The 13001-nt window shown below is 46.0% G+C and overlaps 1 protein-coding gene across 1 annotated transcript in view; it reads left to right on the top strand.

Annotated features, from left to right (window-relative positions):
• Positions 1-13001, top strand: part of CELSR1 (cadherin EGF LAG seven-pass G-type receptor 1) — a gene marked incomplete at both ends in the record, with an annotated part of 173490 nt that overhangs the window by 159693 nt on the left and 796 nt on the right. Inside the window, 9 exons of the mRNA XM_082479271.1 lie at positions 3351-3463; positions 4564-4643; positions 5899-6025; positions 8015-8140; positions 8449-8585; positions 9095-9198; positions 10023-10190; positions 11059-11301; positions 11582-11846. Coding sequence (XP_082335397.1) covers positions 3351-3463; positions 4564-4643; positions 5899-6025; positions 8015-8140; positions 8449-8585; positions 9095-9198; positions 10023-10190; positions 11059-11301; positions 11582-11846 — 1363 coding nt within the window. The remainder of the gene's footprint in view (positions 1-3350; positions 3464-4563; positions 4644-5898; positions 6026-8014; positions 8141-8448; positions 8586-9094; positions 9199-10022; positions 10191-11058; positions 11302-11581; positions 11847-13001) is intronic.

Genomic DNA, 13001 nt, shown 5'->3' with positions numbered 1-13001 from the left:
CATCAGCAAACTTGCTGAGGATACACTCTGTCCCCTCATCCAGGTCATTAATGAATATATTAAACAAAATTGGACCAAGTATTGACACCTGGGGGACACCACTGGTTACAGGCCTCCAACTAGACTCTGTGCCGCCAATCACAACCCTCTGAGTTCTGTCCCGCAGCCAACTCTCAATCCACCTCACTGTCACCTCATCTAGCCCATACTTCCTCAGCTTCCTAATGAGGATGTTATGGGAGACAGTGTCAAAAGCCTTGCTAAAGTCGAGGTAGATGACATCCACGACTCTCCCCTCATCCAGCCAACCAGTTATAACATCATAGAAAGGTATCAGATTGGTCAAGCACGATTTACCCTTGGTAAATCCACGTTGACCACTTCCAATAACTTCCTGTTGCTCAACGTGTTTGGAGATGACATCCAGAATGAGTCGCTCCATTACCTTCCCAGGGACAGAGGTGAGACTAACCGGTCTGTAGTTCCCTGGGTCCTCCTTCTTGCCTTTTTTGAGTGATGTCAGCCTTCCTCCAGTCCTCAGGCATCTCTCCTGTTCTCCATGACCTTTCAAAGACGATGGAGAGTGGTCTAGCAATAACATCCGCCAGCTCTCTCAGCACTCGCGGGTGCATGCCATCAGGGCCCATGGACTTATGAATGTCCAGCTTCACCAAGTGGTCTCTGACGCTGTCCTTCTCAACTGAGGGAAAATCTTCCTCTCTCCAGACCTTCCCCCTTGCCTTCAGAGTATGGGATTCATGAGGGACAGCTTTAGCAGTGAAGACCGAAGAAAAGAAGGCATTCAATAACTCTGCCTTCTCTGTGTCTTCCACCACTAGGGCACCCGCCTCATTCATCAGTGGGCCTACATTTTCCCTAGTCTTCCTTTTTCTATTGATGTACTGAAAGAATCTCTTCTTATTGTCTTTAACTGCAGTGGCCAAGCTAAGTTCTGAGTTCTGGTCCTAAGGCATCTGTGATGGGACCAGGCTACCTGCAGAAAGGAACCATGACCTTTAGCGGGGGGAAAACTTAGCAAAATGTTTACATAGGGAACACTCCAGCACAGAAGAACCACCTTTAATCACAGCATAGACAAGCAAATTGCCATGAATAAAAGTAGGATGCCAGTTGGGAGAAGGCTTACAGCCATCAAAAGAGTGTGGATCCGGAATATTCCTTCATGGGGAGCGATAGTGGAACATTTTAAATTTGCTTTAAACTTGCTCGTTTTAAAATGTAGTTTGATCCACCTGGGAGAGGGATTTTATGATTTCCTTGCCTCGGGAGCAAAGGGCTGGATTTGGCACCCAGCAAGACCCCTCCAGGTCTTGATGTCTTCGTGGCAACATGCTAACCGGTTGGCATGTGTGTGCTGTAAAGGCTTTGCCATGGAGACTGCAGTGCTCATGTTAAAACAGGTTCTTACATAGCCCTAAAACCAATATCCCCCAGAAAATGGCACTTCCCGAATCTGCTCTTTTCTGTCAATACTAAGCGAGGCGATGAGTCAGGTGAAGCTGACCTGCAGTCGCTTGAGTCACACGCAGCTTCTGAGCCCGCAGGAGCTCAGAAGGTTCAAAACGTGCCCCTCCAGCAGCACGTCCCCACGGCGTGCTCTTGACACGCACCCAGGATCGGTGCTGGTCCCCACAGGAAGCTCGGCTCAGCCATGGGACCAGCCCCAGTTTCTGCCAACACCAGTGAGGTATCGTGCTGCCCACACGCTTAGACTGCTTAGGACAGCCAGGCTGTAGCATTTAATTGATGTGCCAGAATGACTCCTTATATTACATTGCATTGGCTTAATTCTGCCTTTGGGTAAAGCATTATTTCACATGTTGTTGACTCCAGTAAAATTGGAACCACGTACCTGAAGACTGCAATTCACCCCATTTGTTTAATGAAGGACTTTAGGGTAGGATTTTGAGAGTGAAAAAATGTTGCTGTCTGCCAATTACTTTTAGAGCCAGATGTTTGGTCAAAACTTAGTTTAAGTCCCACTAATGGGGAAATCAAGTCCTGGGAAACGGGCTGTATCTATAGAATTGCGTCTGTATAAAATACTTTATGGTCCCTTAATCATTTATGGCTAATTCTTTCTGGATGGCAACTGCTGAGGGGGGTGGTGGAAGGGCCAATGAGAGCAGGGAGGGAGACCAGTCCTATCTCATTCCACACTTCAGAGAAAACAGATCCAATATCCACTTCTTTGCCAAATAGCCAGTTTAATTTTCACAGTCCGTAGGCTTGTACCAGATGTGAATATTGGCTGTGGGCCAGCTTTAAGCAGTGAGAGTGAAACACAGCTACCTCTCCCTTTTTCAGTGTCTTTTCATCAAAGCACGCGGGCTTCAATTAAAAAAAAAAAAAAGTGTTTATTAATGCACATGAATTCTCCTTGTGGAGAACGGCACTGTCGTCAACCTTGGCTGCCTGCTTGAGTCAGGACATACGCTCAACGCAATAGGTGCCCGCGATGCCCAGACAACATGCTGCAGCCATTTACCATATGTCATTGGCCATAGGCCTCATAGGGATCGATTTCTGTGTCTCGAAGAAGGAAGACCTCAGCAGTATTTTGCAGGTCAAAGGCAGCAATCCCAGCCTGTCGCCATACGGGCGAGGCGGAGGTCACCAAATCAGACGGCACTGTAAATCAACAGGTGGAGGTTGGACTCAAAGACTCCCTTGGAATTGTCCGGGCTTTGAAAAATAAAACAATAAAAGGTGTGTTCTTACCTCAGTTACCTTGGGGGCATTAGCAAACTCCATTTGAAACAGTGCTGAAAGCAAGGTGAGGTACCTGGGATGGCAGCTCAAAATGAATCCCACCTGAGCTCAAGCGGTTAACTCCCATGAGTTCCCAGGTTCCTTTGTCTCTGGTGTTATTTTAGTGACAGCAAGCTCACGGCGGTTAAGAATGCACTTTTTTTGTAGTATAGACATCTCCTCAGTTATGATTCATGTCATTCTGCTGCATAGGCTTATTGAAATTCCTCAACATGTCACTCACCCTCAAGGCTTCATCACACTGTGTGAGTATGACTATAAAACTGTGCTGAAACAGAATTAATTTGGGATTTGCATTTATTGTCATTTTTATGCAGCTGAACTTTGTTCTGGTAGGCAAAACTCATAGTATCGTTTGATATGGAGTGACCTGTGTAAAGGTTATGATTCATAAAAGTGTTATTTGAATATTTGCCTTGATTTTGACTTCCCACACTGTCCTATTGAACACATGTTGCCATTTTGTTTGTCAGAAAGTGATTTGAAAATGTTCCTGGTTATACAGAAGATCTCAACAGCACCTTTCTGATGTACTTTCTCTCCATTTTGTGACGCAGGGCTTGCTGTTGGTCTGGATCCACAAGGCTATGGGAACCCTGATTTCTGCTGGTTGTCTGTTCATGACACCCTTATCTGGAGTTTCGCTGGCCCCATCGTAATTGTTGTAGTTGTAAGTATGGTGGAATTGGCATCCTGAATTGTCTCTTCCTTACTGCTAACTTTTATGTTTTGTCAACCAGTAGTCATAATGTGAAGTGACTGTATTCTTTACATTTGAAGCTGATGTACTCAAGCTTGCTTCTTTTGCTTAAACAGATAAGACATGAGCTAAGCTCCTGGAAATCAGAGGGCTTCCTGCCAGTGCGAAGATTGCTTGTGGAGCAATGGCTGTATGGCCAGAAACCTATTTATTTGTTCCCGTTTGCTTTGTTCCATGTTTGAAGGGTTGGTCAGTGAGCTTATAAAACAAATCAACCAAATGAGCCCTAACAAGTCCCTTCATCCGGAAGTCCTAAAGGGATATTAAATAATTCAAATTTCAGGAATTTAAAAAAATGGGTTGGTGTTTAACTTCTCTCTTAAAACATCCCTCAGTAACAGAGCACCAGAAGGTACATATCCATGGTGTGACTGTATGTTGAATACCAAGTCTGGTCTCCTCATCTCAAAAAGTATGAAGTAGACCTGGAAGTGGTGTAGATTTGGGTCACTAGTCAGAGACACGGGACAGCCCCTGCCGGAGGAGCAACTAGGTGGACTAGGAGCCTTCTGCCTAGAGAAGAGAAAGCTGCAGAGAAGGGGAAGGGAGGAGCTTGTAATAGCATAGTGGCCTGGAGAATATGGCCGTGGAGCCAACCCCACCTAGTACATCCCAGCTCTGGAAATCAGTGGAGACTGGAGGAGTATTCAGAGGAATTATTGCCATATGCTTGCTCTGTTACTATATTCTGCTTTGGCCCAGCTGAAACACGATGCTGGGCTGAGTGAACTCTGGTCTGGGCAAGGACAGCCATTCTTCAGTTTTTGTTTCACTCAAGCCTCTTTGCATAGGGCTGTCTTACTGGGTTTCATCCAGATCAAGTCCCAGGATGCTCTTGACTGTGTGGCTTGAAATTAGATGAATTTTGGAACTTTGAGATGTGGAAATTGAAGGAAAAATATTCTTGGAACCACAAACCATTTTAGGATAAAAATTGCATTGTCATTGAAAGCTAAGCCCTAACAACTTTATAGAAGGGATCCATGATGTTATTTCGATTTCCCTTTCAGATAAACACTGTCATCTTTATACTGGCAATGAAAGCATCGTGCAGACGAAGGCAACGTTCATTTGAAAAAACTGGAGTTGTGTAAGTTTGGGTTCAAAAACCTGTAGACAAAATTCTTGCCAGGAATCATAAAGGGACAGAATTGCCTAAAAGCAAGTGTTGGGGTGGGAAATACATAAGATATTTGGAGGAGACAGTTAGCATTGGTAGAGGAGATTGGAGCTGCTTCACCAGCACCTACTCCTAGGTTCCCTTGGAGGCTCTGTAAAAACTCCACCATGCTGCTCTGCACCACCACCAAGTGTAGGCAGGAAAAGGGAGGGGAGAGGGAAAGGTCTGTTCCCCAGATGGATCATTACAGTCCTTCCAGAACTTTCATCATACTCCCTACAGCACCGTCACTTCGCCTCCACCCATCGCATGCTGTGGTAGACATAGTTCTGGGTCTCCCTGTGCTCACCCATGGCTCAGAAAGGTCTCCCCTCACGAATGCCTGGGTGACCGGCCGTGTCATGGCAGAGACCCATGCTGAGGGCTGGCCTCCCCCCAGCTCCCCGTGGGACGAGCAGAAAGCCTCGCAAGCTGCAACCTGCCGCCTTCCTGAGCCGCTGTGGCAGCATGTTCCCATTAATGTCTGTTTTGCCCAAAGCTCAGAATTTACCTGTGAACTGAAACGTGATTAGCTAGTGGCAAGACAGCCCTTTTTTGTTTTTTCATACAGGTAGCAGTATGAGATTTCAAAAGGCTTTTCCTAGCTATTTGCTCAGCCCTGGCTGCTGGGTAACCTTTTTCTTTTTTAAATCTCCCTAAACAAATGAAGTACTTAATGGCAGCTCTTATACTCATAGTACAAAACTTTTGCCACTGGAATTGTGACCATCTTTTGAAAGCGTCTGTGGAAATAATGTTTTTAAGCAAACAAATATTCCCCTGAGTGCCCTCGATCCAAAACCTCGGGCTGTAACACCGAGAAGGAATGTGAGAGTGAACTTGACAAACAGAAATGAGACAGATGTGGCCATTTACCGCCCAGATCTCTTCCTCAGAGTCAACAAGGCTGAACAGCATGGGCTTGGCGAACAGCCTGGTTTGTTTAAAGGAAACCTTGGAAACGAACTTGAAAAGAAAATACCTTTTTTTTACCTGAATATGCTAAGTCATTGAGTAGTGCAATGGGAGAGTTGGGAACTGGGAGCTGGTGAACACTGCCCTAATTTTCCCAAAGGTCCTTCCAGTTGGTGAATCCTTGGGCACGTGGCACCACCTGTGCGGAGAAGTTGGGCCATTCTCCTGTATCCTGTCACGCTGCAAATGCCCATCTGTGTTTGCTTTACAGCTCTGTGCTGCGAACGGCGTTCCTGCTCTTGCTGCTCATCAGTGCTACGTGGCTGCTGGGGTTGATGGCGGTGAACAGTGATGTCATGACGTTTCACTATCTCTTTGCCATTTTCAGCTGCCTGCAGGTAAGTTGGATGGCGTCTTGTCCGTGGCAGACCTCAGTGAGTATGATGCTGCACCCAGACCTCCAGAAACCTGCTAAACATGAGCTGACAGAGATGTCAAGTACAATTTTTGCTCTCTTTTCTCAAAGAAAGGGTTATTTTCACAAAAGCCATAACTGTGAGTAATTTCATCTCTCACTTTTAGTCATTCTAAAGATAAGTGCTCTACTACTGCAACCTGTGACAGATAAATAACAGAAGGCAATTATACCTCTGTTTTCCTAGAGACAGAAATCTTTGTTACTGTCTTCTGCCTGCTCGTTTTTAACAGTTGTTCTGTTGCTACGGCAAATAAGAGACTGTTTTATTTCATCCAGAGTGGATGGCTTCAAGTTCAAGGCTTTCACAAATTAAGTTAACTGTTTAAGGAAATGAGCCAAATAATTATTTTCAAATACAACCCATTGCATTAGGGATTTACTAGGTTGCCTGTCCTCGCGTGTGCACTTGTTGATTAAAGATGCAGAACATAGTTACTTGTAGGAGACCTGGCATGGAAGTAGTCATGAAGCTTCACGTTGGTCACAACTTGAATGTGACCAAGGACAGAAGTAACTGTCATGGCAAGTGCCTGCAGTATTAAAACAGCTGCTGCTAGCACGTGACTCTTGTCAGCTGCAGCACAACAGCCACAAATTGCTTCCAAGGAGAAAAAGAAGTCTGATGGGTCTCCTCCAGAGGTGACTGTCCCTGCCCTGGAGGTACCCCAGACAGGCCAGCCTGGAGCAAGGTTATTTTGCCATTGCAACTGGTGTGCTCTGAAATAAATACACCTACTCAGGCTGTAAAACCAGGCTTCGACAAGCCTAAAATTAAATTAAATTAAATATAAACCTGTTGAGAGGGAGGAAAGTCAGCAGCTGGAATTCTCCAAACTTGCCCAGAGAGGCACAACGTATGTGGCGTTTCACGTCATTGCCTTCTTTGAACTTGCATTTTTAGAGAGACATTTATGTGAATTTTATTAATGAATAATCCCGAAGTGCTAATGCCAGCTAATATCACCTTTGATTGAATGTTTAGAAAGTGAGCTTGAAGTTTAAAGTTTCTCTAGGTCAATTGCTTTGGCTGAAATCGTGAAATGCAGGCATCTTGTGGTGTTGGTACAGCTGCAACTTCATGAGTGATTGGCTTCTATATACTATATCTCCAACCAAAATTGATAACAATTTGGCAGCTGCATGAATTCCCTCAGAGTGAATACATCTGAAGGCACACACGTGTGTGCCCCGTGCCCCCTGCCCCAGCAAAAGCTGTTAATGTGGGTTTCTGGCAGCCAACAACTGCCCAGCCCTGAGGATTTCAACAATTTTCCCACCAGGAGGTATTGCTGAACCAAGGAAATTATGGGGCAGAAGTTGGGACCGCTCTGCCCCCAGTATCTCTCCACATTTCACAATGTTTCCTAAACTTCTCTAAGCAACAGTATTAAGGACACCTACCACAGAAGTTTCCCATTTCCAAAGGTTTTCACTAAAGGCTGTGATATTTTTTATGTGCTGCTGTTGATTTCCTCTCATCATCAGTGTAAAATTCTCTAAAATCTTACTGCAGGCACAACCCTGAAACTCGCTTCAGTGTCTTCAAGTGGGTCACTGAGGTCCCCATTAGATATTTTGAGAAGAACGTTGCCTCCCAAACAACCAGGGAGGGTGACACCTACCACAAGCTCTGCTCTGTAAATCCTGGAGTAGCACATCATTGTGCATATTTTCCCAGGCCCTTTTATGCACATTTGAACATGGAAGCAAATTATGAAGAAGTCTTAGGAGGTCAATCAATGGCATTTCAGTCAAAGACAGAAAATAGTTACCACTACTGAAATCATGGACTATGAACTGGAATTCGGGGGCTATTTCAGAAAGGCTGTTCTGTAATATCTGTTTGTATTTGCAGCTTGATAGTAATGAATCATTTAGATTTATTCTTCCTCTCTCTAAAATGATCCAGGGGCTGTTCATTTTCTTCTTCCACTGCGTGTTTAACAAAGAAGTCAGGAAGCACTTGAAGAACACTTTAACTGGAAAAAAACCTCTTCCGGATGATTCCACTGCAACAAGAGCTACGTTATTAACTGTAAGGAAAAAACACTGGGGAAAAAACATCCTTTTGCTGGTGGAAGTTACCTAAATACAGTTATAGTTGGCTTGTCCATAGTTAAGCGAATTCTGTGGTTGATCTCGGTGACTTGTACAAAGATTACTGATGGCCCCTCTCAAAAGTTTTGTTTACTGTTTTAATTAAAACTTTTGAGAGCAAATATTTTTTTTCCTCTACATCAAAAGCCACTTGGTTCCTCCAAGACTTTTAATGCATGGGTGGGTAACGTGTGTTTTTGGTAGGATCATTCACTGTTGTTTTGTGTCTTTTTATTTTTCTTTCAGCGATCTCTGAACTGTAACAACACATATATAGAAGAGCCAAATATGTATCGCACAACTATTGGGGAATCCACTGTCTCCCTAGAAAGCACCGTCAGGTCAGCCAAGAGCCACAATAGCTACCTTGCTTATATTCTCAGGTAATCAGGTGGCAGGTGCATGGCTTTCAGGTGCTTGCCTTTCCCTTCTCATTGCTCTTGTAGAAAACAGAAATGGTTTGGTTCAAATGCTACTCGTTTTGTGTCTTAACAGTTCTGGTTTATGCGACTGTCATTTTCTTCCATGCATTTTCTTTTGCATGTATCTTTGGTGGGGAGTTCCAACAGTGCAGTGCTGAACATAACTATTGGGTAACTACATGGGCCGTGCTGCTTGCCTGCTAAGATTCAGTCATGTCTTAAGGAGTGGGATTTAGCTTATTAACTGCAGGCTTTTTCAGAGTGTGATTCATGTGGCCAAAGGCAGACAGCTACGTTCGGATAACTCATGTCTTGCTGTAAAAGTGACCACAATGACATTCAAGCACAGGCTGGCGAGTGTCCGCTGCAGTTGTCTGTGTTTGACCAGAAGAATCTCATCTGCATGTCTGCCTGGTTGTTAAGAACAGTAAAGTGACCAAGAAAGTTGTCCGCTGTTTTTATTCCCTAAGGGATGAGGCTGCTCATAAGCTCAGTGGATCCTCAAGTCAAGCAAGGGCTGGTCAGACTGAAGCAGATTCCTCCATTTTTCATAGGAATCCATCAAAATCCAATGGTAAGAATTACTTCTAAATGCTTTGACCCAGTTTTGCACCTTTTCTTTCTCAGCACTTTTTTCAAAGGCTTTGATGATAGAAAGGATAGTTAGTCTGACTCAGTGTGTCTGATTCTCATTATGCTCTTGGCATAACGAGCTATGCAACGGTTGCTTTACTAGGGAATCCTGGAATGGAAATATCATGTATCTGCTTCTTGTGATGGTTCGGTTTTAATCTGACAGCTGTCACAGCTGTTGACAGTTTCTGGCGTCCCCTTTCTTTCTCACAAATTATGTGCTGTTGCTCTTGATTTTTAATTGGAGATCTTTTAACGTTTGAGACCTTGAGGCAATATCCTCTTTTATTGCTATGTGTTTTGTACAAGAAAATGAAAAGTGTCTCTTGCCTGACTTCCTTTCATTTGGGGTCTTGATGTTAAATTTTGTTGCCTTGTAGCAGTTTTTAAGAGTGCATTTGCAGATTCTTGATATTTCTAGGTACTTTGGTTTGCCTGTGTGTTCTGTTGATTGAGATCATTGAGATGTTCTGCATATTGAACAGGGTAAAAAGCATCCCCATTCTGTTCTGCACCTCCCGTGCGCGTAAGAGGTCCTGCCCCCTAGCTGGGCCAAACAGTTGTGCTTCCCATAATTACTTAGATGGATGGATGCCACAGTCCTTGTGAATTAATCCTATGTACACTTACGGATGTAAGAGCTCATCCCTGGCATGGCCTGAACCAGATGCCTGCCTTTCCTTTCTCCTTGTACATTTGTTAGATACATTTGCTCAACTCCTGTCTGCTCTCTCATCGCTGTGTTTCCCCTTTCCGCGTTTGTAGAGCACGATTCAGACTCCGACAGCGAACTGTCCCTTGATGAACACAGCAGCTCTTACGCCTCCTCCCATTCATCAGACAGTGAGGAAGATGGGCTCGAGCCGGAGAAAAAGTGGAACACATCCACTTCCAAAAACAATGAACGTGGCCCGCTCCACAGCACACCCAAAGGTACTCCCAGTGCAAGGGGAGAGCAATGGATTTATTCCCTTCTTTAAAATAGCTTTAGAGTAGATGGGACAATTTTGCCAGACTAGCAATACAATTGAGACAGCATCCCTACCACTTGCATTTTCTTCCTCCCAAGGGTTTGTTCACAGGGGTGGCTGAGTGCAATTAAAAGGATGCTTGACCAAGTCTGTGACTTACGGCACTCAGACAGACCGCAGTCAGGGGGTTTGCAGGCAGGTGCTACGCAGCCAGGAAAGTCTCACATGAAGGAAGAGGAAGAAGAGGAGGAAGGAGCTGGTTATTTTGAGGGCAGGGGGAAGAAATACCTGCCTCTTCTCATGCAATATGGGCATATAGATTTAGTGGGGTTGGGGAGGTCATGAACCTAAAGAGTAGGAGATCATTGGCCATGGGTATCAGTACTGTGTGGCAGAGTGCAGGCATTTCTAGGTGCAGTTCATCTTCTTTTAAGGATAAGTCGGCTTAGAGTGACAGATGTCCAGGCTGTGTGCTGGTGCTCTGCACGAGGTGCCTCAGGTGCCCTCACACTTCAGAAGCCAGCATCCCCAGGGAGCTGGTGGGATTGCCAGCCCTGGAGAGCTGAGAGAGCAGGTTTGACTCACACCTCTCAGAAATGGAGCCAGTGACCTTGCTTTGGGAAGGGTTTGGACACCCTGCCATCCTACCAGGCATATTTTGTGGGTGTTGCTGCACCCCGAGGGCAGTGCAGTCCAGCAGGGATGATCTGAAGCATGGCTCCGGTTTGACGTACAACTCCTCCCCAGCCACAGGGAAAAGGAGAGGCTGGACAGAGGTTGAGAAAGCCTATCAAAAGTGGTTTTCGAGCTAGTGTTCTTTTGCATTGCAGTTGATACCCTTCCCAATCATGTGAAACCCTATTGGCCCACAGAGTGCGTAATGGCCAGCGACAGCGAGGACCCCAGCGGGAAGCAGAAACTCAAAGTCGAGACCAAGGTCAACGTAGAGCTTCACAGGGAAAACCAGGTGAACCACAACAACGAAGCACCCCAGGACAAGGAGAACGAAGGACAACAGAAGGAGAACAGACCTCTGTCCTACCAGAATAACCAGCAGCCAGAGCAGAGGAAAGGTAGCATGGCCAACCCAGCCTCACAGCTGGACTGGGAGGTCCATATGGTAGCTCTATCTGGGAAGAGCACTTTCCAAATGGCTTCAACCTGTGTAATCAGATATGCCATGGGAAGCTTGTAGGTAGTTGCAGAAATCTAATATTTTGGTTTTGAAATAAAGTGACAAACTAGAAGTCTGATTAAGAAATATAAAATGTCACTTCTGGGATGTGTTCAGCTTGATAAATGAAATTACTGATACATTTCGAAATTCTCATTATTCCCTCTTTTCTGTAACAGGCATCTTAAAAAATAAAGTCACCTACCCTCCCCCACTGGTGGATAAGAATATGAAGAATCGACTGCGGGAAAAGCTATCAGATTACAATCAGACGACGATCTCATCCAGGACTACTTCCCTGGGGACAAATGATGGGGTCCGCTCTCCCTCAGACTCGGGGGTGACAGTAAAAAATGCTCGGAGGGAGCAGTCTCGAGACCAGCTCAATGGCATGGCCATGAACCTCCATGTGGGAACAGGACATGCTGACACCTCAGACTCAGAGTAAGTGCCACATCAGGATGCCCTGGCAGACCTCCTGTGGCTCCAGCCTCTCCTTCTGCTTTCCAGCCCCAAACTCCCACTGACCAAGGATTTCACTTGGTGACTGGACCAGAGTGCTTCACTAGTGACTGCCCTGAGTGCTTGTCCGTACCATGTCCTCCAGCCACGATGTTTCATTGATGAGAAGGCCAAAACCAAGTATCGCAAGCAAGGTGCCCTGACAGACCCCTGTCACTGGTCACCCTGGCATGATCTGAATCGGCAAGCTGGTGTGTTACTGGCACACTAGGGACTAGAGCAGCCTAGCTCTGCCCTGTCCCCTTGCTGTGGGGCTTGCTGTGCTTGGTGTGCTGACCTCTGGTCACAGCGAACCAGGCTCCCACGTCCACACTAAGTATCTATCTCCTCCCTTCCTGGTGAGCTGCTGAGGTCGTCACCTTCCCCAGCCCATCACCAGGACAAGGACTGGCTTTTTCCAGTCCCTCATACTGCTAGGTGTCCATGCTAGGCTCAGCAATGCCTGCCCACAGCCCCAGGAGCCATATGTGCCCTCAGGGGTGCTCTGCTCAGGGCTACCCCCTGCTCCTGCTGCTCTGCCACCAACCTCTCACCTTCACCCCCCTCAGACCATGGGAACAGGTTTTTTTTTCCCCTCTGTTTTTTACCTATCCTCCCCTTTTGCAGCGGGGAGAGTGTTTGGGGCCATTAAGGACCTATCACTAATAGGGTGCAGTTAATTATAATGTGGCCAGTACCAGGCACCCAAGGAAAAGGATAAGTGCAGGGCAATATCTAATGGAGCAGCACTTTTTGATGCATGTCCAGTAAGACCAAAAAGAGCTGTTGTGGGTGTCCGGCAGCCAGCTTGGAGGAGGGCGGGGGGGGGGGGGCAAGACCCCAGTAAAGAGGACCCCTGAGGAGGAAGCCCAGTGTTTTGGGGGGAAAAGGCACTAAGCTGGGGGGAACATGGGGTGGGTGTCCAGCTGGGCAGAGGGAAACCATTGCTGGAGCAGGAGATCCAAAGGCTACAGAGAAAGTGCCATGTCAAGCTAGTGACCCTAAATTACCAGGTGCACAATTCCCACCCGCTGCATGGCAATCACTGTGCATGTTTGCCATTGTAAGCTAAATCAAACATTAACAAAAGCCTGAGCA

This window comes from Vanellus vanellus, assembly GCF_965231255.1.
Source record: "Vanellus vanellus genome assembly, chromosome: 1".
Classification (NCBI taxonomy): domain Eukaryota; kingdom Metazoa; phylum Chordata; class Aves; order Charadriiformes; family Charadriidae; genus Vanellus; species Vanellus vanellus.
This window is presented reverse-complemented; position numbering and strand designations above follow the sequence as displayed.